Genomic DNA, 25,050 nt, shown 5'->3' with positions numbered 1-25,050 from the left:
TAGAAAGTGCAAAGAAATACAGACATTGGACAACAGATATTTGGAAAAGAGTGTTATGGATCTTAACCCCACTGAGCTTTTGTGGGATCAGCTAGACTATAAGGTGCGTGAGAAGTGCCCGACAAGACACATCTATGGCAAGTGCTACAGGAAGCGTGGGGTGAAATGTTACCTGAGTATCTGGACAAACTGACAGCTAGAATGCCAAGGATCTGCAAAGATGTCATTGCTGCACATGGAGGATTTTTTGATGAGAACTCTTTCAAGTAGTTTAAATTATATTAATAATAATAATATATAATAATTAACACAAATATATACAGTGTGTGTGTATGTATATATATATATATATATATATATATATATATATATACTGTATATGTTTGTGTTAATTATAATAATTTAGATAATAAAAATACTATTACAATTAACATACTAAGCCATATTGTTGACTAATGAATACTAAGGATAGGAGGCCATAACCCTGAAATAAGGGACAGAAGTAGCTGTTTTGATTTAAAAATGTTCCACCCCATCAGAATAGTCAGAAAAGTTCAGAATATCAGATCATATTAATTTATATTAATTCAGCTTGAGGCAGCACATTGCAATTTATTTGCGATTTATTTTGTTCTATAGGATGTTTAAAATGTTCTTGCAATAGTAGTGGAATAGGCATTCGTTTTATAAAATGACTCAATCATGATACAGTGAACATTGTTGGACCTAAAACTGAATTTTACTGCCATTCCTAGTTGAAACACTCTCAACCACTGGTGATAAAATGCAGCACCATCCAGATGTCTGTGGTATAGTGCATCATTAAATCTATAACTGAACTGAAAACATCCAACAGTACCATGATGGCACTCCAGTGAAAACCGCTGCACAAGATAATAAATATTCATTCATTCTATTGAATGGGCTTAATGCTGTGCTTACAGTCCCTGCGGCAGACACAAGTATTCTCACCGATCAGAGTGGCATGCATTTTTAATACTTTTTATCACATTCAAGGGAGTTGAGAAAGCAACTGCACGGCATTCAAGACCATTAACCACTCAAGGAGCTCAGATAACATTTGTGCTAACAGGTGTAAGTGCGCCTCTAGTGAGATGGCTCAACAGCTTATGTAATTCAAATAAGCGGAATGCGCAACTGCAGTTTGTTGCAGGCAGTCAAATCTCACACAAAGCTTTTACGCCATGAGCACATAAAAAATCTCGCAATATATCCCTTGGCCCGTGGTGTTGATGAAAATTCTGTTATTATTTACCCACCTAAATCCATATTACTTTCTTCTGTGTAACATATATAAGATAATGTATTCTGAAGAATCCCCCATCCCCCCCCCCAATACGTTCACTCATGTTTGCAACTGAACCGTAAATCACCCTTGAGATTACTTACTGGGGGGGGTCGGCCACACGTGCTGTCAGTCTATGGTTGACCCTTACACTTATATTCATAGTCATTCTGTTAGCACTCCCCCCTGAGACCGTGCCCACACAGCGCTCTCCAATCGTTCTCTCTTTCCAGCTGTTGCCGGGTCATTCTTGAAGTCTTGCATTGCTGACGGGTTGGTCAAACAAACACACACTCAAGCTCACAACATGGATTTAGCCCACACATGCAGTGGCCTGCTAGCGGTTTACTCACCCTTTTGCCCTCTTTCCCTGGTGCTCCTGGCTGACCAGGCAAGCCAGCGTCTCCCTGGGGGATGATGGGTAAAGATTCAGGGTTGAAGTTCTGAGAAAGCACTTCAGTACAAAAAACAGGCTGGTCTGAATTTTTTCCATCTGTCCATAGTTATTATTCACTCAAAAAATTATCAGACCCAAAAACAACATTAATGTGAATATGAGCACATAGCAGCTGGCATTGTCTGGACTGCTTTACATTGTGTTGTTTAGTAAAGTGCTGAGAGACAGATGTTCAGACAGCATGTTCACAGCACATTCACTGCTTCATTCTGGAGGAGACGGATGAAAAATTATTTGAATTTTTGGAAATGCAGTACAAATGTTTACCTTTTCTCCTGGAATACCTGGGAGACCCTGTAAATAAATAAATATTATATTATATTATATTATGTGTGGATGCTGTGTTTTGGCTTCACTATGCGCAAAGCATAATTAAAATAGGTTTTAACCAACTGAATACTGTTCACAACACTCTACACCATCATTTAAGGACTAAACTTTTGGTGCACCGCGTCATGTGACACAACAGCATGATGTTGATTACCATGAAGTGCTCCTACAGGCGCAGCGACAACAAAAGTGCCTCTGGTAAGAAACCTCCTTAAATATTTTGATTGAAACCTGTTTTGTAAAGAGCAGCATCTCTAGTTTCGTTTTGTAGGCCGCTTTAAAAAATCCATTCACATTTCGCACGTCAACATGTTGATAAACATGAGGTCCACATATGTGGAAAATGGGACCTTATTCCCTCAAAATTTGAAAAAACATGCAAGTTATTTTGAATAACTTTCAGCATTTACACATCTGTGGGTCATTTCGCTTCATCTTAATATCAATTTTGTTATATTTTATTTTGTTATCACTGTACAATACGGTTCTATTCATTAACATTAGTAAATGCATTCCTACATATTTACTGTGCATTTACACATTGAGAATCAATGTATCCATTCAAAAGCTGAAAAATGTTGCTTTCAGAGGCTTTATGTGGAGTTAGGATGAAAATAAGGTGAATTTCGAACTGTTCTGAGACCAGTGCAGACAGACAGCATGCTGGAGGTTAAGTAATTACTAAATAGGGAGCAAGGGTGCATCTTAAAGCTTTCAATGCATCTACATCCATTCACTCTTAAAATATGAAAGTTCAGTTTCAGGCTGAAGATAATGTTTGGACCACTCAACATGTCTGGCAGACATGGGACAATGATAATCAGTACATAGATTCAGAATTGTATAATGCAAAATTGTATTTTAACACGATTGGATGATGCTGGCCATTACTTTGAATATTAATTGTTTATTCAGCTTTATAGAAAATCAGCTGCAATGTCTATAACAACTCAAAAACATGAATAACCAAAACTCCTGGAAACATAATAAACAATTTGATGAAAAAACTCTTACTTTCTATAGCTTTGTATTTAGTCCCATTGTCCACATATGTGGACATACATTTTTAGGAAAACTATTTGCTCTCTCTCTCATATATATATATATATATTTAATGTTTATTAGGTGCTACTAGTTAAAAATAAAAAAGGGGAAATGGAAAATGCACACAGCAGTCCCACTCGGGTCTCAGGATGTTAAATTATACTGAAGATTTTGTGAAAATGATCGACTGACTGTAGATTATCCCGCTTATTAAATGGCTACTCACCAAATAAATAATTCAATGAAAATGAAAACCTGATTTCCGTTTAAATTAAGTTATTGCTGTATGTGAGAAGAAAGTGATCACAGAGTCTCCAGAAACAACTGAATTCCACCTCGGTCTGCATCTGAGTTCTGTAAGTTCTGTTTACAGTATATTGTAACAATGACCGTCTGACTGCTCATTATCCCGCTTATTACAAGACTACTTGCCAAATAAACACATTTATGCACATGGAATATTGACTGGAGTTGAAGTTTTTTATTAGCTTACTTGCAGAGATCACAGAGTGATGCGAGAATTAGGAAAGATGACTCACAATACCCAGATGATGGTAAAATATCACTTTATCCCAGAACATGCGGTCATTACTCACAAATATCAGACTATTGGATGGTACAATTGACCAATCAGAATCAGGTGTTCCAGGAATCTGTGTAATAATGTATTATATTTATTTAAAAATTAATTAAATCAGTTCCTAAACTGTTTTGGCTTCAGAAACCAGATTTTCACATGGGACAACAATTGGCGACCCAACACAACACTTGTTTTTGGTCTTGGTCTTATTTTATTTCCTTTAGTGGTTTTGTTCCTATGTGTTCAGAGGTATATAAAAATTCAGGTCAGAAGTTTTATTAATCACTTGGCACTTACATTTTTAAGCAAAGTTCTCTAAAAACAACAAGCATCCACTCTACTGGCTAAAGGAATTTAAAGCAATGTAAATAGAAATACTCTAAATGGAAAATTTCAACAGACTTCTATTAATCAAGGGATAATTCAGAATCAAGGTGAATATTAATGGAGTGCTGCCTTGCAAGCACTGCAATAAATAAAAAAAGAATAAAAAGAAAAGAATAAAAAGAAAAATGGAAAAAAGAAAATGGCACAATTGCTTGCTGTAATTAAATTTTAATATTTTTAAGCAGTTCTCCCAGAACAAGAGTTAATGCAGACAAAACAGTCTATTATATACTGTGTTAATCTTTAGAACTGTAAGTCTAAAAAAAAATTATGAAATTTGTGTTTTTACCTGGTCCCCTTTTTGACCTTGCTTTTCAACCTAGGAGAAGGTAGAAATGAAATGATAAATTGTGTTGAATCACATAAGAGATATGAAAATTTAACTTCAGAGGCCCTATTTTAAGAGCACTAGACCTTAAGTGCAGCATTATGCGATATATGTCATATGTGCAGAGTCGGTGGGCATGGCCATGAAGATTAGATATTTTTGTGCAAGCATGTGCTAAGTGTGCACAAGTGGGTTGGCAAAACCGCACACGAAAAGTGCTAATGGGCTGGGTCAAGTGCAATTTAATTGTTCTCTAGTTATTGCACAGCCTGCGTCCTATTATATATTTCATTTCTTTTCAAGCAACGTTGATATAAATGAAAACAGCATCCCTGGAATACATCCCTTACTCTGTGACTGTATTGTTGTCTGTGTTGCTCCAGACCTTGATGTATGTGTTTTATTTTCTCTCTCGGCCTCTCTGGGACTGTTGGCTCTCATCCTGCTCGTCCGTGTCTCAGCTCATTAAAATATGCTTTGCTTCTCTCCCATTGGTCATTGTATTGTATTGTATAGCCTATTTGTAGTATGTTTCTCTGTTTAATGTTTTATTTATGTACAGCATCCTTGATCTTTGAAAAGGAGCTATACAAAATAAACATTATTATTATTATTTTCATATTGATCTACTGACACATAACTCATGGCTAGTATTAAAAGTGATTAATAGCTCTTTAATATCATCTGCTGGTGGAGCCCCTAAACTGCAAATACAGGAACTGATTTTAGACTTTGTGCTAATATCGGTGCAATGATCTGTTTCACAGGAAAATAGAAAATTCTTGAACATACAATACACCACCAGTTTGCGAACATACACCGACAAATGGCGCAAAAACTTGCTTACAATTAAAATTGTGCTTAGAATCACGGGAACTGGATAAGACGTAGTGCACGGTCGTTGCGCTTAGCGCTGTGTTTAGCGCTGAGATTAATGCTGCGGCTAGCACTGCGATTTGCGCTACACCTGGCACGGTCACGAAAATACAGTCCCAGGTGTTAAGTCACAAATTAACAAAGGTCAGGACATCTTTACAAGGCCCAGTGAAAGGACACCAGATGGCACCATTTTTCTCATGTTTAGCCTATGGAGCAAATACTTGCTTTTTTTCCTATTTTCTGTTTGCTGTGTTATAGAGCACTGCAGGCCAATTGAATAAATGATGCAGCTAAAATTGTGTGGGTGTGTTGGTATGGATGTCAGAGTGTGTTTTGTATGTGTGTGTGTGTAAAAAAGAACAGTGGCATTATGTAAACAAACTGGCATTTAAAGGGTTAAAATCCTGAAAATGAATGAATATTTGGTAGTTATGATCAGGACTGATCTTGGTTAAAAAAAATCTAAGTCAGTGAAAGTGGAAAATAATATTAATATATAATATTTTTATGGCAGTTTTTGGACATTTTTGTCCTGTAAGGTCCTGAGTGTTTTTTTTATTTTTTTTAAAATCTGACACTGCACAAAAAATAATAGTGCATCACAATCAGTGTTGTTGCTAATCACTGACCCCCCCAAAAAAAATTCCCCTTAGCAATTTGTATATGGAAAAAAAATAAAAAAAATAAATAATAATTAAAATATATATATATATATATATTTTTTTTTTTTTTTTTTTTTTCATAAAAACAACAGTGGCATTATATAAACAACTGGCATTTAAAAGGTTAAAATCCTGAAAATGAATATTTGGTAGTTATGATAACTGATGTTGGTTAAAAAGATTAACTCATTGAAAGTGGAAAATAATATTAACATATTATATTATTTTGGCAGTTTTTTGACGCAGACATTTTTGTCCTCTAAGGACCTCGGAGTACCTTTTTTTTTATTGAATCACAAGGGTTAATTCAAAGGGAAAACAAGTTACCCCTTACCCCATTGGCAGATATTTTTTTCTTGTTTTACGTCTAAAGTTCACTAAATTTTGTCAGATTTCTCACTCTCATTGTATAGGGCAAAAACAATGCAATGAGAGTAAATGGTGACTAAGACTAACATACTCCCTAACATCTCCTTTTGTGTTCCACAGAAGAAAGAAAGTCAAACAGATTTAGAAAAACATGAGGGTGAGTAAATTACTTTCCTTTTTAACCACCAAAGCTTGTTAAAATTATTTTTGTCCCGCACACTATTGACTGCAGGAGAGAGTGGCGATCAACAGCTCTCGCTTTTGAATCCCTGGCATCCCAGCATGTCCTCATAAATGTAAAATTAGCATGAGTAAATAACTGTAATACCCTGATATAGTTCCACTTGAGTTACATTACTGTTTAGGTGACATAAAGAGGAGTGTTGAAGTGCTGTATCATCAAACACAAGAACATACTTTCTGCTCTGGTGTCTGAAGAGAAGTGGCAGACATGTCCCCCACATGATGTGCAAAATAATTAGATCTCTACCAGCAGAGACTGTGTCTGTCCATGTTGCAGTAAGCTGCCCCTGACTGAGAATTTCTTGGAATTCATTGACTCTCCCTTGCCTTTTGATTGGTTTTATTGTCAGGGTTTAAGGAATAGTACACCAAAAAATGAAAACTCTGTCATCATTTACACACTTTGTCATCTGTGGAACACAAAAATAGTTATTTATAGAAGAAGTCCAAGCTGCTCTGTTCCATACAATGAAAGTGGATGGTGAAAGCAAGATTTTCAGTGAATAATGATTTAAATATTGGTTCTGTCATATAGCTTCAGAAGACTGGGAATATAGTACATACTGACTACCTTTATGGTGCTTTTTTTGTCCGATTGGATCATAACAGCCCTTGGTCCCCTTCCACTTTAATTTTATAGAACAGCACTCTTAACATTCTTCAGAACTTCTCCTTTAGTGATCCACAGAGTTCCACATTTTTGGGTGAACTATCCCTTTAAGAGAGTAAATGGGGTCGATTTTGATTTCAGGTTGACAGCATGAGTTAGTGTTGCATTATAAGGTAGGGTGTGTCTCGGGCAGCTCTTGGGTGTACTGCTTATCAGGGGTAGTAGGTTAAAACCAGATAATAGGGCATGCTAGGGTGTAAAAACCAATAGGTTTACTTTCTCTCAACTTTGCCCTCAGCTCACCAGCCTCTTTTACTGGATACAGATTGTCATGCAACACTCAGTCTGAGCACATTTCCACACATCTGTGCCAGCAAGAAGTAGTTTCACCATCTCGTAATTCCAAACCTCAGCAAAGACTCTCCATAAATCTGATCTCAGAGCTTAGGATGTGCCGCTGTGTGACACTTCATCTGGGTCTCAATTAAAAAGTGTATAAACTGTGAGTGTCATGCAGAACTGTGAGATGGCATGCAGTGTTGTTGTAGTGTGGAGTAAGATACTCACCGCAAGATTTTCTAGACCTGGCGGGCCAGGTTCCCCCTACAAGACAGAGATGATCAATACAGAAGAGAGATAACAGTACGAATGAAAACAAAATCAAAACCACTGCATTTCATTAGCAAAATATGAGAACTGTGAAAATATAGGCACACAATGAACTAAAGAACACATTTCAATCTGTTTCTCACACAAAGCTAACGTATATGTCACATATTCCCTGTTTTTTGCATTGACTTTTATGTTGAAATTCTTGTTTAGTTCCCATGTTCCTGTTTCCTGTTAGTTTGTAGTCCTTTTGTAGTTTCATTTTATGATTGGTTTTCCCCGATTGTTTCCACAGGTGTTCCTCATTCCCTTGTTTGCCCCTGTGTATTTAAGCCCTTGTTTTCCCTGTTTCTTTTGTCAGTCTTTACATGTATTGTCATGTTCTGTACCTGGGTCCTCTTGTTCTTGTTCTTGTTCTTGTTCTTGTTCTTGTTCTTGTTCTTGTTCTTGTTCTTGTTCTTGTTCTTGTTCTTGTTCTTGTTCTTGTTCTTGTTCTTGTTCTTGTTCTTGTTCTTGTTCTTGTTCTTGTTCATTAAAAGCTGTACTTTGAGCCTCCATCCTCCATACAGTATAGTATCAGAAGACTTTAAATATTACACACAAGTTACATGGACTACTTTTTTTTTTTTTTTTTGTGGAGCTTGTCAGCCACTCTTATCTTTTTAAACATCTTTATGTTTTTGGAGGAAAAAACTGATCCCTAAATCAGCGAACCCTTTTTTTGTAAAAAATGTGAAAACACTGACTGAAAAATGTGATGATATATTGTAGTTAAGGCCATTATTAGGCATTTTTTCGCAGACTTTCCACCACGTAACGTGTTGAATATACAGTATGTTTCACGCAAACATATTTTGTTTCAAAGAGAAATATCAGGGGTTATGTTTTGTTATTTCTAGAATTTCATCGGTTATCTATTCGAACTTACTCTAACAGGTTTAAAGAAACGTAACACATTTTAAGTTCGGCTTTGCATTAGCAACAACAAATAAATGTTGGTACTCTGCAGGGCAGTAACCACATATTAGGATCAGAAGTAACAGTTTATGAAAGTTTAAGTCTAAGAGAACATGGTGAAACATAGCATCACTCAAAAACCTTGGCAAAAACAGACAAAGCCTTCCATAAATTAAATTGAAATCCTCAAAAACAAAGACTCAGCATCAAAGTTTTGCAGGGACATAAATAGGTGAACACCTAAAGATGGCCTGTTTGAAGATATTCACAGTCATTGTTTGTTTGAGGAGCATGACGTGTTTTTCCAACTGTCAGTTTCAATCCAAACTAACGGTTTTCCGCCATCCCACCCTCCCTCTGTCTGACTGTGAGATGAGATAAAAAAAGAATCTGTAACGCAGAGGAGCTCATTAGAACTTCAAGGCTTGAAAACACAGCATTGACAATTACATGCAAGCGCAGGCAAACAAAGAAATCCAATATGGGAGAAAGAAATGTCAAAGACAACGGGTAATATAGCAGCTAATTAGCGCATAACATTGGCTCTATTGTTTGAAAAGAAGTCCCGCTGTGGACTACTCGCATGTATGCGTATGTCAAATTTCAGAAAGGGAAGTTCTTTACCTTGTTCTGCATTGTTTAATAGGAGCATCGCTCCTGTTGTAAGTTTCTGTCTGGATGAGCTGGAAATTTTGATACAATGGAAGTCTATGGGGCAAGACATTGCACTAGTATAAATATTGAAATATACAATATAATATATAATATTCATTACTTTCTGAACTTTACGGTTTAAACATTTTTTTTTTTTTTTGCACATTTCTGCTTTTAATAATGTCTTGCTCTATTGTGTGTGTAAACATGATCTTTGCTGCTTTTTACAAACTGAGGGACAAGTCAAAATTTATTTAAAAATGATTACTTTCTCTGAGTCAACAAAGTAAGCCAATTGTAGGTTGATTTCACCTAAAGTGTAATAGTGTGGCACTATCAAAACATTGCTCTTTTTGTTTGAGCAGTCCACCCAGAATGACACAGCAACATTGGCTCGACCAATGGAATGATTCTGGCATGGGACTATCTGTTTGTAAACCCAATGGAAGCTGGGAATTTTTCTAAAATCTGTTTGAAAACAGTGATTATTTTTGCAGTTCCATTTGGTGATGCTAGTGGCACAAAAATTGCACACTTCATCTTAACCTTTTATTTAAAGGGACAGTTCAACCAAAATACAAATTCTGTCATTATTTACTCACCCTCATCTAGTTCCAAACATGCATATCTTTCTTCCTTAAATAAAGGACAGCAGAATTAACATTTTTGGATGAACTAACCCTTTAACCCACATCATTTAGCATTACAAGACCCATTTGATTTTCTTGATTGCTTGCGTGTCTTCATACGTTATGGTGTTTTCCTGTCACTTATACAGTATATGTCAGATGGTTCCTTTGACTTCCAGCAATAAAATATGCAGTCCATCCCACAAAATCGAACGGCATTCCATGTGCCTGATTTACTGAGGCATTTACCACATGCTACACTCAGCACAAGCAATATATGCAACATGATCAATGATTGGATATAGAAATATTTCCTCATCCAATCAGTGGTCATGCTACTTAAAAGGATTTTAGTAAATCAAGTCCATTGTGTAAAAAAGCACATCTCTAAATAAACCTTTCTATTCTGCAACCAATAAGTGACTCAAACAGTTAGTGGCAAGCCTGTGTTGACTCGAAGCGGAAATGTTGTTTTACATTAAAATATTTACTAAACAATCTAAGGCTCATGGAAGAACATAGTTTGATGTTGATGCTAAAATATGAGTATATGGATTTTGACTTTGTGCACATAGCATGTTCAGTCTGTTTTAATTATGGGCCATTCTTGAAAAACTGTGTTATTTGTACCCCATTTGTGTCACCATGACTTACTTTTGATATAATAACAGAGCACTGAACATAGCCACATTATTTAGTAGATTTGAGTGTGAAATGCAAAATAAATATTTTCTTTAAATTGAATGCATGTCCTCATTCATCACCATTCCATTTTAAATGAGCAAAAGAATACTGACTGTAAAAATGTGGTGTGGTGCAATTATACAGCATTTGCAAGCTAAGGCAGTTATTAGACATCTCTTTACACTGATCTTCAACACTGAAACATTTTGAATGCAACAGGGTTGGCACAAACATGAAATAGAAACATTTAATGGGTTATTGTTTTTACATTGTGTGATTTATTACACCAGATTTGTTTCTGTTCTACTCAAATTATATCAATTCCTTACTAAGAGAGGGATGAAATAATATACAGTAGACTTTTAGGGTTAGACTAATGGTTAATAATGATAAATAACTATTTGTATTTTACAAGGCTTTACCACATATTTGAGATTGTGAGTAATAGGTAAAAAATGTCCAATTGTAAGAGGCACTTCATCCCCAAATGTCTATGGCAGTTATAACCCTAGTCAAAAATCTAAAATTCTAAGGCACAAATGGCACCATTCGCTAAGAATTACCCACATTTGAAACATGGGTAAATATCAGCAACAAGTGTGTCTTTCTATGAGTATATGCAGTATATATTATGGCTGCAACAGTGCATGTATCCGTGCCGAAACGAACAGATACAGGGCCTTCGGTACGGTACACGCAGTCACACGAATGATTACATATCTTAGCATGCGTGAAACCAATATTAAAACAACATATAACGAAAAACACAAACCGCGTATGTTACGTCCTAAGATGTATTCAAGTGGGCATTTTATATCATTTTGTTTTGGTTGTGTATTTTGGGGTGGGAATGTCTTTTGTGTGTGCATATGTTTTCCCTGTTTTCTGTCTCCTCTCTCACTCGCTCCATCACTCTAATGATACCAGGTGAGACCACTAACGAGAGGTGCCTGGATTGGTCTGGCTGTGAGCTGTGGGGATAAAAGCTGCTGGGAAATGTTCCTTAACTGTCACTCGAGGTTGTGTCGATGTAGTGATACTAGGAGTCCCTATACGAAATGCCACAACCAGCTGAACTGTGTTATGTGGACTGACGGTGCAGTAGCAGGTAAGCCGCTGTGTGCCTAATAGCAGGTGCATCCGGTCTGCACAAAGCCTCCCCCAACGCACCAAGAACGTCGCACAGTCCCTCACACCCCAGGGGGGGGGACAAGACATTTCTACAATGAGGACAGGCCGCGCCAGCCGTGACCTTTTCTCTCTTTTTTTTTCTCCCACAAAGTGAAAAAAAAAATTCAGCTGGGGCCATATGTATTCACGTCGGGTAGGTCCAACCCAGAGGGGAGGAATTCTACAGCACGGCGACCAGTGGCAGGGGAGGACCCTGCCAAAGGGAGACACGGATTTGCACATACCGTGGAAAATATGTCACAAGGGGTTACCACAGGTAACCAGCACATGTCTAGCACCTACCCTAGTACAGGGCCTACTAGTACACGTACTAGGTCCGGCTTCGAATACTTCGAATTACGGTGCCCCAGCCTAACTTGGAGGCATCTGTCCTAACAACGACACGCCTGGACACTTGCTCTATGGGGACTCCTGCCCGCAGAAATTCGAGGTCTGTCCAAGGGCTGAACATGCGGCGGCAGATCAGTGTGATGGCCACGCGATGCGCGCCGCGGCACTATGCCCATCTCGGGACTCGAGTCTGAAGCAAGTGCTAGAGCGGTCTCTTATGCATCAACCCGAGCGGCGTGACCGCCGCCGAGGATGCCATATGTCCCAGGAGTCTCTGTAACTGTTTCAGTGGGACCGCTGTTCTCCGCCTGAATGACTTCAGGCAGTTCAGCACCGACTGCACACGCTCATCCGAGAGGCGCGCTATCATAGTGACCAAGTCTAACTCCATCCCGAGAAAAGAGATGCTCTGAACCGGGGAGAGCTTGCTCTTTTCCCAGTTGACCCAAAGCCCCAACCGGCTGAGGTGCCTGAGCACCAGGTCCCTGTGCACACACAACAGGTCTGGAGAGTGAGCTAGAATCAGCCAGTCGTCGAGATAATTGAGGATGCGAATGCCCACTTCCCTTGGTGGGGCAAGGGCTGCCTCTGAGACTTTCGTGAAGATGCGAGGCGACAGGGACAGACCAAAGGGGAGGACCTTATACTGATATGGCCGGCCCTCGAAAGCAAATTGCAGAAAGGGTCTGTGCTGAGGTAAAGCCACAAACCAATCTTGATGCTGGACGCATGACATAATGCACTTCTGAGTCAGCATCTTGAACGGGAGTCTGTGCAGGGCCCGGTTCAGCACTCACAGGTCTAAGATTGGCCGCAACCCACCGGCTTTCTTTGGCACGATGAATTAGGGGCTGTAGAACCCCTTCTTCATCAAGGCTGGAGGGACAGGCTCTATCGCATCCTTCTGCAGAAGGATCGCGATTTCCGCATGCAGGGCAGTGGCGTTCTCGCCCTTCACTGAGGTGAAACGGACACCTCTGAACACGGGCGGGTGCCAGGTGAACCGCAGCGTTGCCAATGGTCATGTTCTCGCAGTGAGAACATGAACCATCCAAGAATGCTGCCTCAACGTGACTATGGCCCAGACACGTGAAACAGCACTCGTGGCCATCAGAGGCGGAGAGATAGCTACCACATCCAGGAACTACACATAGATGGAAAGTCATCTTTAAAAATATGCTCTCCATCAGCGCACACTCTTTTAGAGGAAAATGTACTCTTTGTTAGAATATACACCCCCTCAGCTGTCCAGGGTCGTACTCTGCATTATTCATGCATGATGGGGAGAAAGCAGCTGAAATGCGCCATATATCCAACAGCATACGCTTCTCGTCTGCGAGGTGAATGGAACGGCAGTGGAACTCGCTGCTCAACACCCGTTCGGCTCCGAAGAAAAATGTACGTCCGGGGGAGTGGCATGCAAATTCCACTCGCCAATTCCCATTGGCCTTTTCTCAAAGATCATAGGTGTTTGTGGCTCCAAAGAGCGACCCCTAGTGTCACTACATCGACACAACGTCGAGTGAGTGACAGATAGGGAATGCCATTCTCTGAATTCCCCTCTCCTGTCTCAGACATGCTGAGCTACTTTGTGTCTTGTGACCTGTTGTATAGCTATTAAGCTTTGTATAAAGGTGTTAATTGGTATTGTTGTATCGCTTAAAGTTGTTAGCTACTATTGGGAGCTTTTGTAGTGAGGTGGATGCTATTTCATTTTAACTACTTTTTCTCCTGTGTATGGCCAGTGAGGGAGGCAAGCATTTCTTGTTCATTTAATTTTTCTTTTTAAACATCAGGTAAGACTTTTCCCTCTTAGTTCTGTTTTGTTTATTGTTTTGGCCAGTTTCTGCTGCTTCCCTTTAATTTGTTTTGTAAATAATTCATTATTTTGATATCCGTTTCAGTGTGTGTTTGAGAACAGGCGACAGGACTTCAGGATTCCTTTATTCATAAAGGATTCCTTTACCTTTGTTATGGTTTACCCAAACTAGACTGGCCATTTAATCATAACAGCATAGAACTAAAATGAAAAAAGATTGCGGAGCAATACTGGACTGCATGGAACCAAAACTTAACAGAACAGAGCATCACATGGTACACTTAAAAACTGTTGATCAGATAAATGCATGTGAAGTTTATACTAGCTAGCTCACTATTTTTCCAAAACAAAATATAAATATGTCAGACTTAAATAAGCCACAGTTTGAAGACCCACCGCTGTCTCTGTAATCTGCTGTTTGGGAGCATTATGGTTTCGCAGTAAACTACAGTAATACTGGCCAACAAGTAGTGAACAGGATGAAGGCTGCGTGTCGGCTCTGTTTCACCGAAGTCGGGTATGTCTCAGGAAGCACATCTATCATGATGACTCGTTTGCGGCGACATCATCCACGTGTAACTTGAGCTTATGGGAGCAAATCATAAACAGCCTGTGCAAGTTAGTCTCGCCACGGCGTTCAAGAAGCTTTTCATTTTAAGATCAGACAGGGCTAAAGCGATAACAAATGCCATAGGAGTATTTCTTGTGGCAGATATGCAACCATACTCAGTTGTCGAGAACACAGGATTTAAGCATCTGTTTGAGCCTGGTTAAAAAGTTCCTACAAGAATGCATTTCAGCAATTCTGTAGTGCCCGCTCTATATAAACAAACATGCGCTGTAATTGTCCAGCAGGTGACACTGTCAATGCTAACAGATCCACACTCCTCTGATAATGTGGATATTCTGAATTTCCTGGGAAAAAAATAAAAATACCTTGAAAATTGAGTGATAAGAACAAGTGGTGAGCTGAAAGGCAAAAGACAGAAATCTGCACTGCTAATGTCTTAATTTTGTTACAATTATTATAATTGCACTTTTTTTTAAAACTTTTATTATTATTTGTTTTATACAATGTGCATATAAGAGGCTCTTTAGCTTTGCATTGTAATTAATTTTTAAGAAATAGTGCAGTCATGTATAAATAAGCCTTTACAATAAGAATGTTTATCGTGTTTATCATCAAAGGAGTGAGCGTTACACTGAGGCCTGTACTCTGGAGCAGGATCGATTTGGAGGTGGAGGGTCCGTCATGGTCTGGGGCGATGTGTCACAGCATCATCGGACTGAGCTTGTTGTCATTGCAGGCAATCTCAACGCTGTGTGTTATAGGGAAGACATCCTCCTCCCTCATGTGGTACCCTTCCTGCAGGCTCATCCAGACATGACCTTCCAGCATGACAATGCCACCAGCCATACTGCTCGTTCTGTGCATGATTTCCTGCAAGACAGGAATGCCAGTGTTCTGCCATGGCCAGCGAAGAGCCCGGATCTCAGTCTCATTGAGCATGTCTGAGACCTGTTGGATCAGAGGGTGAGGGCTAGGGCTATTCCCCCCAGAAATGTCCGGGAACTTGCAAGTGCCTTGGTGGAAGAGTGAGGTAACATCTCACAGCAAGAACTGGCAAATCTGGTGCAGTTCATGAGGAGGAGATGCACTGCAGTACTTAATGTAGCTGATGGCCACACCAGATACTGACTGTTACTTTTGATTTTGACCCTCCCTTTGTTCAGGGACACATTATTTTCTGTGAGTCACATGTCTGTGAAACTTGTTCAGTTTATGTCTTAGTTGTTGAATCTTTTTATGGTCATACAAATATTTACACATGTTAAATGTGCTGACAATAAAAGCAGTTGAAAGTGAGAGGATGTTTCTTTTTTTGCTGAGTTTATATAATTTTATGTTTTAAAATAAATAATTCAAAGAAAAATTATTTGTTTTCCCTGATGTGGAGAAATCGTACCGAACTGTGACCCCAAAACCGAGGTATGTACTGAACCATGCATTTTGTGTACCGTTGCAGCCCTAGTGTGTATACAGTATCTATGAAAGAAAAAAAAACAGTCCTATGATAAGAGACACTCTGTATGTGATACAGTGTGTAAAAATGGTTATTACAGTAAATCAAACTGGCTGGGTGACTTACTTTATCACCTTTGGCACCAGGTGGGCCTTGAGGTCCAGGATCCCCTTTCAACCCCTGTGATGACACAAGAGACAGAAGATGGTTTAAGACTGAGTCTATTTCATGGCAGCATTCTGACAAGACTACTTAGGGTTAAGTCTTACCGGCCAGTGGACAATGTATCAGTTTGACTTCCCTCTCGTTATGAATTCAGCAGGGAGCCATTCCAGTAATCTTTTAGCAAAAATCATGCTGTAAGTCTAGGGAGTGTGCAGTGAACCGCTGTGGCTTATCTCTCTGACAGCAAGAACAAGAGTCTTAAGGTGTTGAGCTGGCCTAATTTAAATGACAAATCTCTTACATTCAAGTCTGTGCTTTTTTTCCTTTTTTTTTTTTTTTTGGTGAAAGATAGACGATTAGCAGAAATTGCACACCCCAAGCGCACACAGAAGTGTTGCACATTCAAACACATTCAAACACTTTTTTTTTACCTACAATATATTGAAGTTAAGAGTTTGCATTCAAATCCATTATTTCTATCCTAGTGGATTTTGAATGCAACTTCCAAAAATGTGTATATTTGATCAAAGTATTGCAGGGAGAAAAAAAATGTGTTTGTCTAAAACAGTGATTCCAAACTGGTGGGTCATTACGTTGATCCATCAGTCTCTTCTTATAGAGTCGTGTTCAGCAGCGAAAAAAACTTTAAATATAATCATTCATAATTAGTATAGCAAAATATATTGGCTTATCAACTTTTGAAAGAGAAGAGAAAACACTTTCCATTTTCTTTTGTTGTTGATATCAAAGGTCACTTTAACATCAAAGGTCACTCCAATCAAACTCTACAGTATATTACCACAAATTCATCTGTCACTTTGTAGAAGCTTGCGAAATTAGCCAGATGCCAAAATGAACGACTTGCATGATTTAAAACCCTTCAAATTAATACATTTCAATGTTTAATCATAGATATTTTCATTTACTTCATTATGATATACAATTCTGTTACTGTGTTGGCTCCAGTGAATATCTAATTAACTCTCTATTAAATATTGAAATATCAATTGATTGTAACACTTTATAATAACTTTCATTAATAAATTATTAACAAACATTGTATAATGCTTAACAGATGATCATTAGTTAATGTATATTCAAATATTTAGAAATATGAGATAATGTACATGATAATGTTAAATAATGAATGTAACATTTGATAATGCTTAACAGATCATTAATATAAATTAAACTACTTGCAAATGTTATAACTGCAAGCTTTCATTCATATGTGGAACTGCACTTTTTAACATCTAAAAAAGTTCCCTTTCGTGGAACTCGAGCTGCGTATGATCGCTATCGGACACTGTCTGAAGCCCTTATACATCCACGCCAATTTATTGGCTGATGGCACTTAAGTGACGCCCCCTAGGGACCTATGTCATGGACTCCATAAAGGTGCTCGCTTTTGTGACATCGAGATATTCTGTTCTTCAGTGCACGAATTGTCTAAGCCCGTGTTGGTTTCTAGTGACTCACATCGAAGCGAGGATTGTTTTTCTCCCTTTTGAGCAGCCAACACGTAAGGACGTAGTTGAAACAGCATAATTTCAGAGCAAATTCAATGTGTTTTTTTCGTCGAGGCTCGCAATTTCTCACCATGAGGCATTTCCCCACTTGTTCCAGTTCTACGGCCTCCAGATTTGGAGCTCCGTGTGCTGGAGACATTTCAGATTCCGGCTTTGTGTCTGAGAAGATAGGAGTGCAAATGGAGACCAGAATCTTCCTTGTGTTTGTCACCCTCCCACTGTGCGAAAGTGTGAGTCTCGTCGGGCATGCTGGCCATTTTCTGATGAACAATGCGTGCGAGAGACCATGCGCGTTGTGAGCTGTTGCCATTAAAAAATGCTGTATGAGAGAATTCGTCGTTGGATGGTAAGAAAACAAAATGGGCCACTTTGTCCCTATTGTCCCTATTGTTTTTTCTGTGTCATTCTGGGAGAATGCACATGACCTCTCTCTCCACTCCCCATTTGAAGCGCTGCTCATGGCTGATGGGATCATGCATGGACCGGTGAGCCTGGCCGCAGAACGAGGGGGCTGAAAAAAGAGAATATTCCCCAACTGAGTGATGGCGAACCAACGCGAGATGTGCTTCGTCGTTGCCATTATTCTATTGGGATTCTATCAGGAGATGCAAGGTGTTTTACCTCGCCCGTTTCATGGTTCACGTGGGCTTTTTGGGGTTCGTATCGGCGCCGCTCAGAGGACCGTACTTCTGACCAGCCAAAGCCCGCTAAAGTATTTACTGATGAAGCAGAGTCCACTATCGAGTCAAGTTTGCCATTCTTCATGCCTCGAACGCTCAAAGTTGTGTGTATCTCCTCCCAGGGAAAAGGTTTATTCTGTTAGTGTCCCTGCTGTAAATGCATTTCAGGGTGCTCATCACTTATGTCTGAAAACAATAAAGGCAGAAACGTTGAACTTGGGGGCAGATCTCCTGTCCAGACAGGGTCTGACGCCCGGAGAATGGACATTACATGCTCAGATTATGGAACAAATCTGGAGGAGGTTCGGCAGAGCAGAAGTGGACCTGTTCGCATCGAGTGAGGCGTCACACTGTCCCCTCTGGTTATCTCTCTCACCCCTGGCACCACTGGGCATCGATGCGCTGGTGCATCAGTGGCCAAGAGCGCATCTTTACACGTTTCCACTCATTAGTCTGCTGCACGCAGAAGTCTATGTTGCCACTATAGCAGCTGAACATTCACTAATCAACGGAGTCTCTATTGGTAGATATTCTCTTGTTTCTCATTTTATGCACAAGGTACGCAAGCTTAGACCTTTTTGTCCCGTTTGCGTTCCTTTATGGGATTTATCTGTTGTTTTAGAGGCACTTTCGTGTGCTCCGTTCGAGCCCTTGACAACAGTTGATACGTTTTTGACTCTTAAAACGGCACTGCTAGTGGCATTTGCATAGTTTAAGACAGTCTGTGATTGCATGCCCTGTCTGTCAACCCCTTGTGTATGGATTTTGCACCAGGGTGTTCAAAGTTTGTGTTAAGACCTCGTTTGGGCCATTATTTTTCAGGCTTTCTCTTCTCCCACATTTGAGACAGAGGAGCATGAAAGTTTACATATGCTTTGCCGAGTTTGGGAGCTGCGAATTTATGTTGACCGTACTAGCCAGTGGCATAAGTCAGAGCAGTTGTTTGTGTGCTTTGGTGGCCGCAACAGAGGTGTTTTGGTGTCTAAGCAAAGACCGTCTCATTGGCTTATTGATGCAATTTAGAGTGCTTACAAAGCATGCAGTTTACCTTCGCCTTCGAGTATTTGAGCCTATTCTACAAGGAGCATTGCATCCTCATGGGCTTTGGCTGGAGGTGCATCCTTGGAGGACATTTGTATGGCGGCAGGGTGGTCCTCTCCAAATACATTTGTTAGAGGGTTTGACTCCTGCTTCCTAAATTCTCTCTGTTGGAACAGGAGTAAATTCAGAATTCATTTTATTCAGATACTTTAGCTCGCTTGTGCACCGCTATATGCTTGCCACACAGGCTTAGACAGTTGGCAGCTACTGTTCGCATGGTGTGAATATATTTCGCTCTCATAGCGATCATACGCAGCTTGAGTTCCACGAAAGGGAACGTCTCGGTTATGTATGTAACTTTGGCTCCCTGAGAGGAATGAGACACTGCGTAGCTGGCCATAATCTCTAGCAGCTGCATAGGCTTGTCTCTTTTGCACAAAATCTGACTCAATGGCGTGAAAGCAAGCACCTTTATGGGGCCTGTGATGTAGCTCCCTCACTTAATCACCATCAGCCAATACATTGACGTAATTGTATAAGGGCTTCAGACCACGTGACACTCGAACGGTATCCCATAGCGTTACAAATGTAACAGACATTTTTCTTTCAAATGTTATGTAATGATTAATAGATCATTTGTAAATGTACATTTGAATGCTTAAAAATGTCATTAAACTTATTCATAAATGATGCATAAATGAGCTCATGCACTTATTTACAATTACATTACATTTTTTTATTATTTTTTTATTTTTTATTATTATTATTATTTTTATTTTTCACCACGTCTAACACTTTGTTTGTTGTGGTATGTTTGCATGCTTTTAATTTTTAGACATCTTTACAAATCATTTATTAATTATTCGTTCATATTTTTGCAGTACCCAATCTAACATAAAAACTATTCATTCATTGTAAATGTCTATACAGTAATGTTACCTAATTGATACAATCTCATAGTTATATTGTGTATATTTTCTACTTTAAATAGCTGCAATATACAGTAGTAAGCTACTTTTTGTTAGTAGCTTGTAGTAGGCTATTACTTATTAGTATTGTATCATATTACATTTTTCCTAAGAAATAGGAGTTATGACATTATCAAAAATATTTTCCATACAACAATGCATAGTGATCACTGGCTGCCAAGTTCAGTTCCAATTTTGCTTGGTTTATATATATATATTATTTTTTTTAAATCCATTTGAACATTAAAGACTAATTTGTCATAGCAGTTAAATAAGGTCCCCCTTGTCATGTCTTATCTCAACTAGGGCTCCAAGAGATCTAGGACTGCTACTGGTGCCCACTCAAAGAAAAACAGGTGTGCGGCACCCCTGTACATACCCTCCCAAGCCCTCTGGCAGGAGCCAGGATTAATATTCCCATCACCTGCCTGCCAGGTCTTTGTAAGAGAATCTGATTGGGGATCAGGCAAAACCAGAGGCAAATTCAAAACTCTTAAAGAGATAGGACACCTGAAAAAAGAGGGAACGAAGAAGGTGAAGGAGGGAAAAATGGCCGAGCAGAGGTGGCTGATAAACGAGGCCTGACACATATCGACAGGCTCAATTTACTGCTGCTCTTGTTAGGTGTGACATATCAAGACCGCCAGCTACATGGAGAGAGATTTCTGAAATAAGTCAGGAGGTACTTAGAGAGAACGGAATGGTGGCCCTTAGAATACAGCAATTTGTCTTAGTTAAGCCTCCGAGTGAAACTATTAATACTGAATTACAGTATATTAGGGCAAGATGAGCACATCGCCCTTTTTTTAATCATGTCTCTGAGTTTACAGACAGATATGTGACTAATTTACTCTTATGATGGTGGTGCTTGTCAAGACAGTTGAGTGAAAGCTCTGTGTAGTACCATGAAAAGAATAGCAGGAACAGTAATCTAGAGCCCGTCTCTATGGAATTACATCGACATAACAATAAGATTCGTAAATCTGACAAATCTCCTTCCAGATCAGCTGTTTTACTAAAAGACTCTTTCTCTAAGAATGACAGTTGAGCTTTCAATACAAAAGATATTAAAACAAGATTTGAATATCCTACCCCAGGGGTCGGGACATGGAGTGCCATTTTTTATCTTCCCTGTATGTGATTTTCCGTAGTTTGAGTCCACTTGTGAAAATGTTTCTATTTAGCATTTTTCTAATTTAATCGTTTATTTTCATTACAAATTATATTATCAGCATAACAGTTTGAGTGAAAAATTTGTGCAAAACTAATCTATTAATCTAACAATTATTAGAATGATTATTCGACTATTCTGCGATTATTGCATTGATTAATCATTAGCTCTTAACCGATTATTCAGCTTATGCCCGACTTAAAAGGTTATATTGAACGTGCTTACTAACAATAAAGAGGACAAAATAATCTTTTAAAAATACATGTAAATGACATTCACTGAATTAAAAGGTAAAAAAATACTTTTTATTATGTTTAATTCAGTAAAGAAATTCACTGCAAAAAAATCCTATTGTTATCAAGTGTTTTTGGTCTTGTTTTCCATTTAAAATGGTCTAAAAATCCTTAAAACAAGATACATTTACTTGAGAAGCAACATATAAGATATTTAGACTTGCTTTAAGAGAATGTATCTTTAATATAAGTGTATTTTGTATATAAGTGTATTTTTTCACTTGGTTATACTTCTGCGAGTGCAGTAAAGACAAAATATATTTATATTCAAGATCTATTCTCTAAAAGCAAGTCTAAATATCTTATATGCTGCTTCTCAGGTGAATGCATCTTTTTTTCAAGGATTTTTAGATATTTTAAAATATTTGTATTTTTAATATTATATTCAACATTCTCAGATAACAATTTTTTCTTCTGCAGTATAGCTGCTAAAGAAAATGTATGCTGTTTTAAAGGAGTTTTAGATATTTATATTGGAAAACAAGCCAAAAAAAAAACAAATATTTTGTTGCAGTGTATAATGGGGTGAAGACTACCCTCTCTCACCTTTCTTTCCACTTCAATCCATCTTTAACTCACAAAAAAAAACAAAAAAAACCTATCTCTTATTAATAAAGCTGCGTATTGCCAATTTTCTTCATGATAACTAATGCACAGTGAGCAATCACGTTATAATCTAGCTGCATTAAGCGTGTGCTCGATCTCCCCCTTAGATCGGGACACTTTGCGCAACTCATAGAAGAGGCGATGACCACACAGAGAAAAGACAGTTTCGGATTTTGTAGTTATTTACATGATCTGCTTCTGTATTATTTGAACTTTAATAAAGCTATAACGCATTTAATATAACTGAATTAAAGATGTAACGCCGGGGTGTTTCCTTTAAAGATGCTCGACATGCAAGTTTTGCTCCAGCTCCACTTATTCCACAATAAGAGTGCTTCTGTATTTACTTATTTTGTATTTTTGTATAATTGCATACTTTGCGAGCAACATCACCTGAAGCCGTTTGAAAAGTTTAGAGTGCATCTGGACTGTGAGCTGTGTTTTCTTCCTCTCCTCAATCATGTACTTGAGCTGCAGTGCTCCTCTCTCACACCATCATTAGAGTTTAATGTGATCTCATGTTTTGTTAAATAAGATCAAATGACATTCGACAAAAATTTGTCGTCAATTTTTTAATTGTCGACGTTGTGGATAACACCGACTAATTGTTTCAGCCCTAATTTTCACAAAGCATCTTTTGAAAGTTCTTTAATGAAAGAAAACCTGTCCTTTTGTACAAAATGAGTTAACATAGTTAATGTCACAAATTTGCTTATTTGTTTACTGATCACGAAATGATGTGGAATATTAAATATTTATTATATTATGTCATACATTTTTCAAAATCACGCAGAGCTGGGTAATCCAGTAATTCCAATAGGATTGGAATGCAGGTGCGGAATTTATATAAATAAAATAGTCTGCTCCTCTCTCGCCGTTGCTGGCATGCCATTGATTACCCCTCCGTGTGCCAATGTTGGCACGCATGCCATAGGTTGCCGACCCCTGGGTTCTATCATATCATTGCGTTGTCTTATAAAATGTGAAATGTGTCATTTCTGAATTGCAAAAGTAATGACACTCCCCCTGTCTTCCATTGGTTAGATAAACTGATAGTCCTTGCCCAAACTAATGTATACAGGTGCATCTCAATAAATTAGAATGTCGTGGAAAAGTTCATTTATTTCAGTAATTCAACTCAAATTGTGAAACTCGTGTATCATATAAATTCAATGCACACAGACTGAAGTAGTTTAAGTCTTTGGTTCTTTTAATTGTGATGATTTTGGCTCACATTTAACAAAAACCCACCAATTCACTATCTCAAAAAATTAGAATACATCATAAGACCAATAAAAAAAACATTTTTAGTGAATTGTTGGCCTTCTGGAAAGTATGTTCATTTACTGTATATGTACTCAATACTTGGTAGGGGCTCCTTTTGCTTTAATTACTGCCTCAATTCGGCGTGGCATGGAGGTGATCAGTTTGTGGCACTGCTGAGGTGGTATGGAAGCCCAGGTTTCTTTGACAGTGGCCTTCAGCTCATCTGCATTTTTTGGTCTATTGTTTCTCATTTTCCTCTTGACAATACCCCATAGATTCTCTATGGAGTTCAGGTCTGGTGTGTTTGCTGGCCAGTCAAGCACACCAACACCATGGTCATTTAACCAACTTTTGGTGCTTTTGGCAGTGTGGGCAGGTGCCAAATCCTGCTGGAAAATGAAATCAGCATCTTTAAAAAGCTGGTCAGCAGAAGGAAGCATGAAGTGCTCCAAAATTTCTTGGTAAACGGGTGCAGTGACTTTGGTTTTCAAAAAACACAATGGACCAACACCAGCAGATGACATTGCACCCCAAATCATCACAGACTGTAGAAACTTAACACTGGACTTCAAGCAACTTGGGCTATGAGCTTCTTCACCCTTCCTCCAGACTCTAGGACCTTGGTTTCCAAATGAAATACAAAACTTGCTCTCATCTGAAAAGAGGACTTTGGACCACTGGGCAACACTCCAGTTCTTCTTCTCCTTAGCCCAGGTAAGACGCATCTGATGTTGTTTGTGGTTCAGCAGTGGCTTAACAAGAGGAATACGACAACTGTAGCCAAATTCCTTGACACGTCTGTGTGTGGTGGCTCTTGATGCCTTGACCCCAGCCTCAGTCCATTCCTTGTGAAGTTCACCCAAATTCTTGAATCGATTTTGCTTGACAATCCTCATAAGGCTGCGGTTCTCTCGGTTGGTTGTGCATCTTTTTCTTCCACACTTTTTCCTTCCACTCAACTTTCTGTTAACATGCTTGGATACAGCACTCTGTGAACAGCCAGCTTCTTTGGCAATGAATGTTTGTGGCTTACCCTCCTTGTGAAGGGTGTCAATGATTGTCTTCTGGACAACTGTCAGATCAGCAGTCTTCCCCATGATTGTGTAGCCTAGTGAACCAAACTGAGAGACCATTTTGAAGGCTTAGGAAACCTTTGCAGGTGTTTTGAGTTGATTAGCTGATTGGCATGTCACTATATTCTAATTTTTTGAGATAGTGAATTGGTGGGTTTTTGTTAAA

At 38.8% G+C, this 25,050-nt stretch overlaps 2 protein-coding genes across 2 annotated transcripts in view; both read right to left on the bottom strand.

Moving 5' to 3' along the window:
• LOC127413804 (collagen alpha-1(XIX) chain-like) overlaps positions 1-1,709 on the bottom strand; it is a 154,188-nt gene extending 152,479 nt beyond the window's left edge. The window contains exon 1 of the mRNA XM_051651218.1: positions 1,660-1,709. The gene's annotated coding sequence lies outside the window, so the exon portion shown is untranslated. The remainder of the gene's footprint in view (positions 1-1,659) is intronic.
• Positions 1,710-4,291: 2,582 nt separating this feature from the next.
• LOC127414072 (collagen alpha-1(XIX) chain) overlaps positions 4,292-25,050 on the bottom strand; it is a 71,350-nt gene continuing 50,591 nt past the window's right edge. The window contains exons 9-11 of the mRNA XM_051651788.1: positions 16,219-16,272; positions 7,763-7,798; positions 4,292-4,423 (exon numbers count right to left, since the gene is read on the bottom strand). Coding sequence (XP_051507748.1) covers positions 4,373-4,423; positions 7,763-7,798; positions 16,219-16,272 — 141 coding nt within the window. The 3' untranslated portion in view covers positions 4,292-4,372. The remainder of the gene's footprint in view (positions 4,424-7,762; positions 7,799-16,218; positions 16,273-25,050) is intronic.

The sequence above is a fragment of the Myxocyprinus asiaticus genome, chromosome 23 (genome assembly GCF_019703515.2).
Source record: "Myxocyprinus asiaticus isolate MX2 ecotype Aquarium Trade chromosome 23, UBuf_Myxa_2, whole genome shotgun sequence".
In the NCBI taxonomy this organism is placed as follows: domain Eukaryota; kingdom Metazoa; phylum Chordata; class Actinopteri; order Cypriniformes; family Catostomidae; genus Myxocyprinus; species Myxocyprinus asiaticus.
This window is presented reverse-complemented; position numbering and strand designations above follow the sequence as displayed.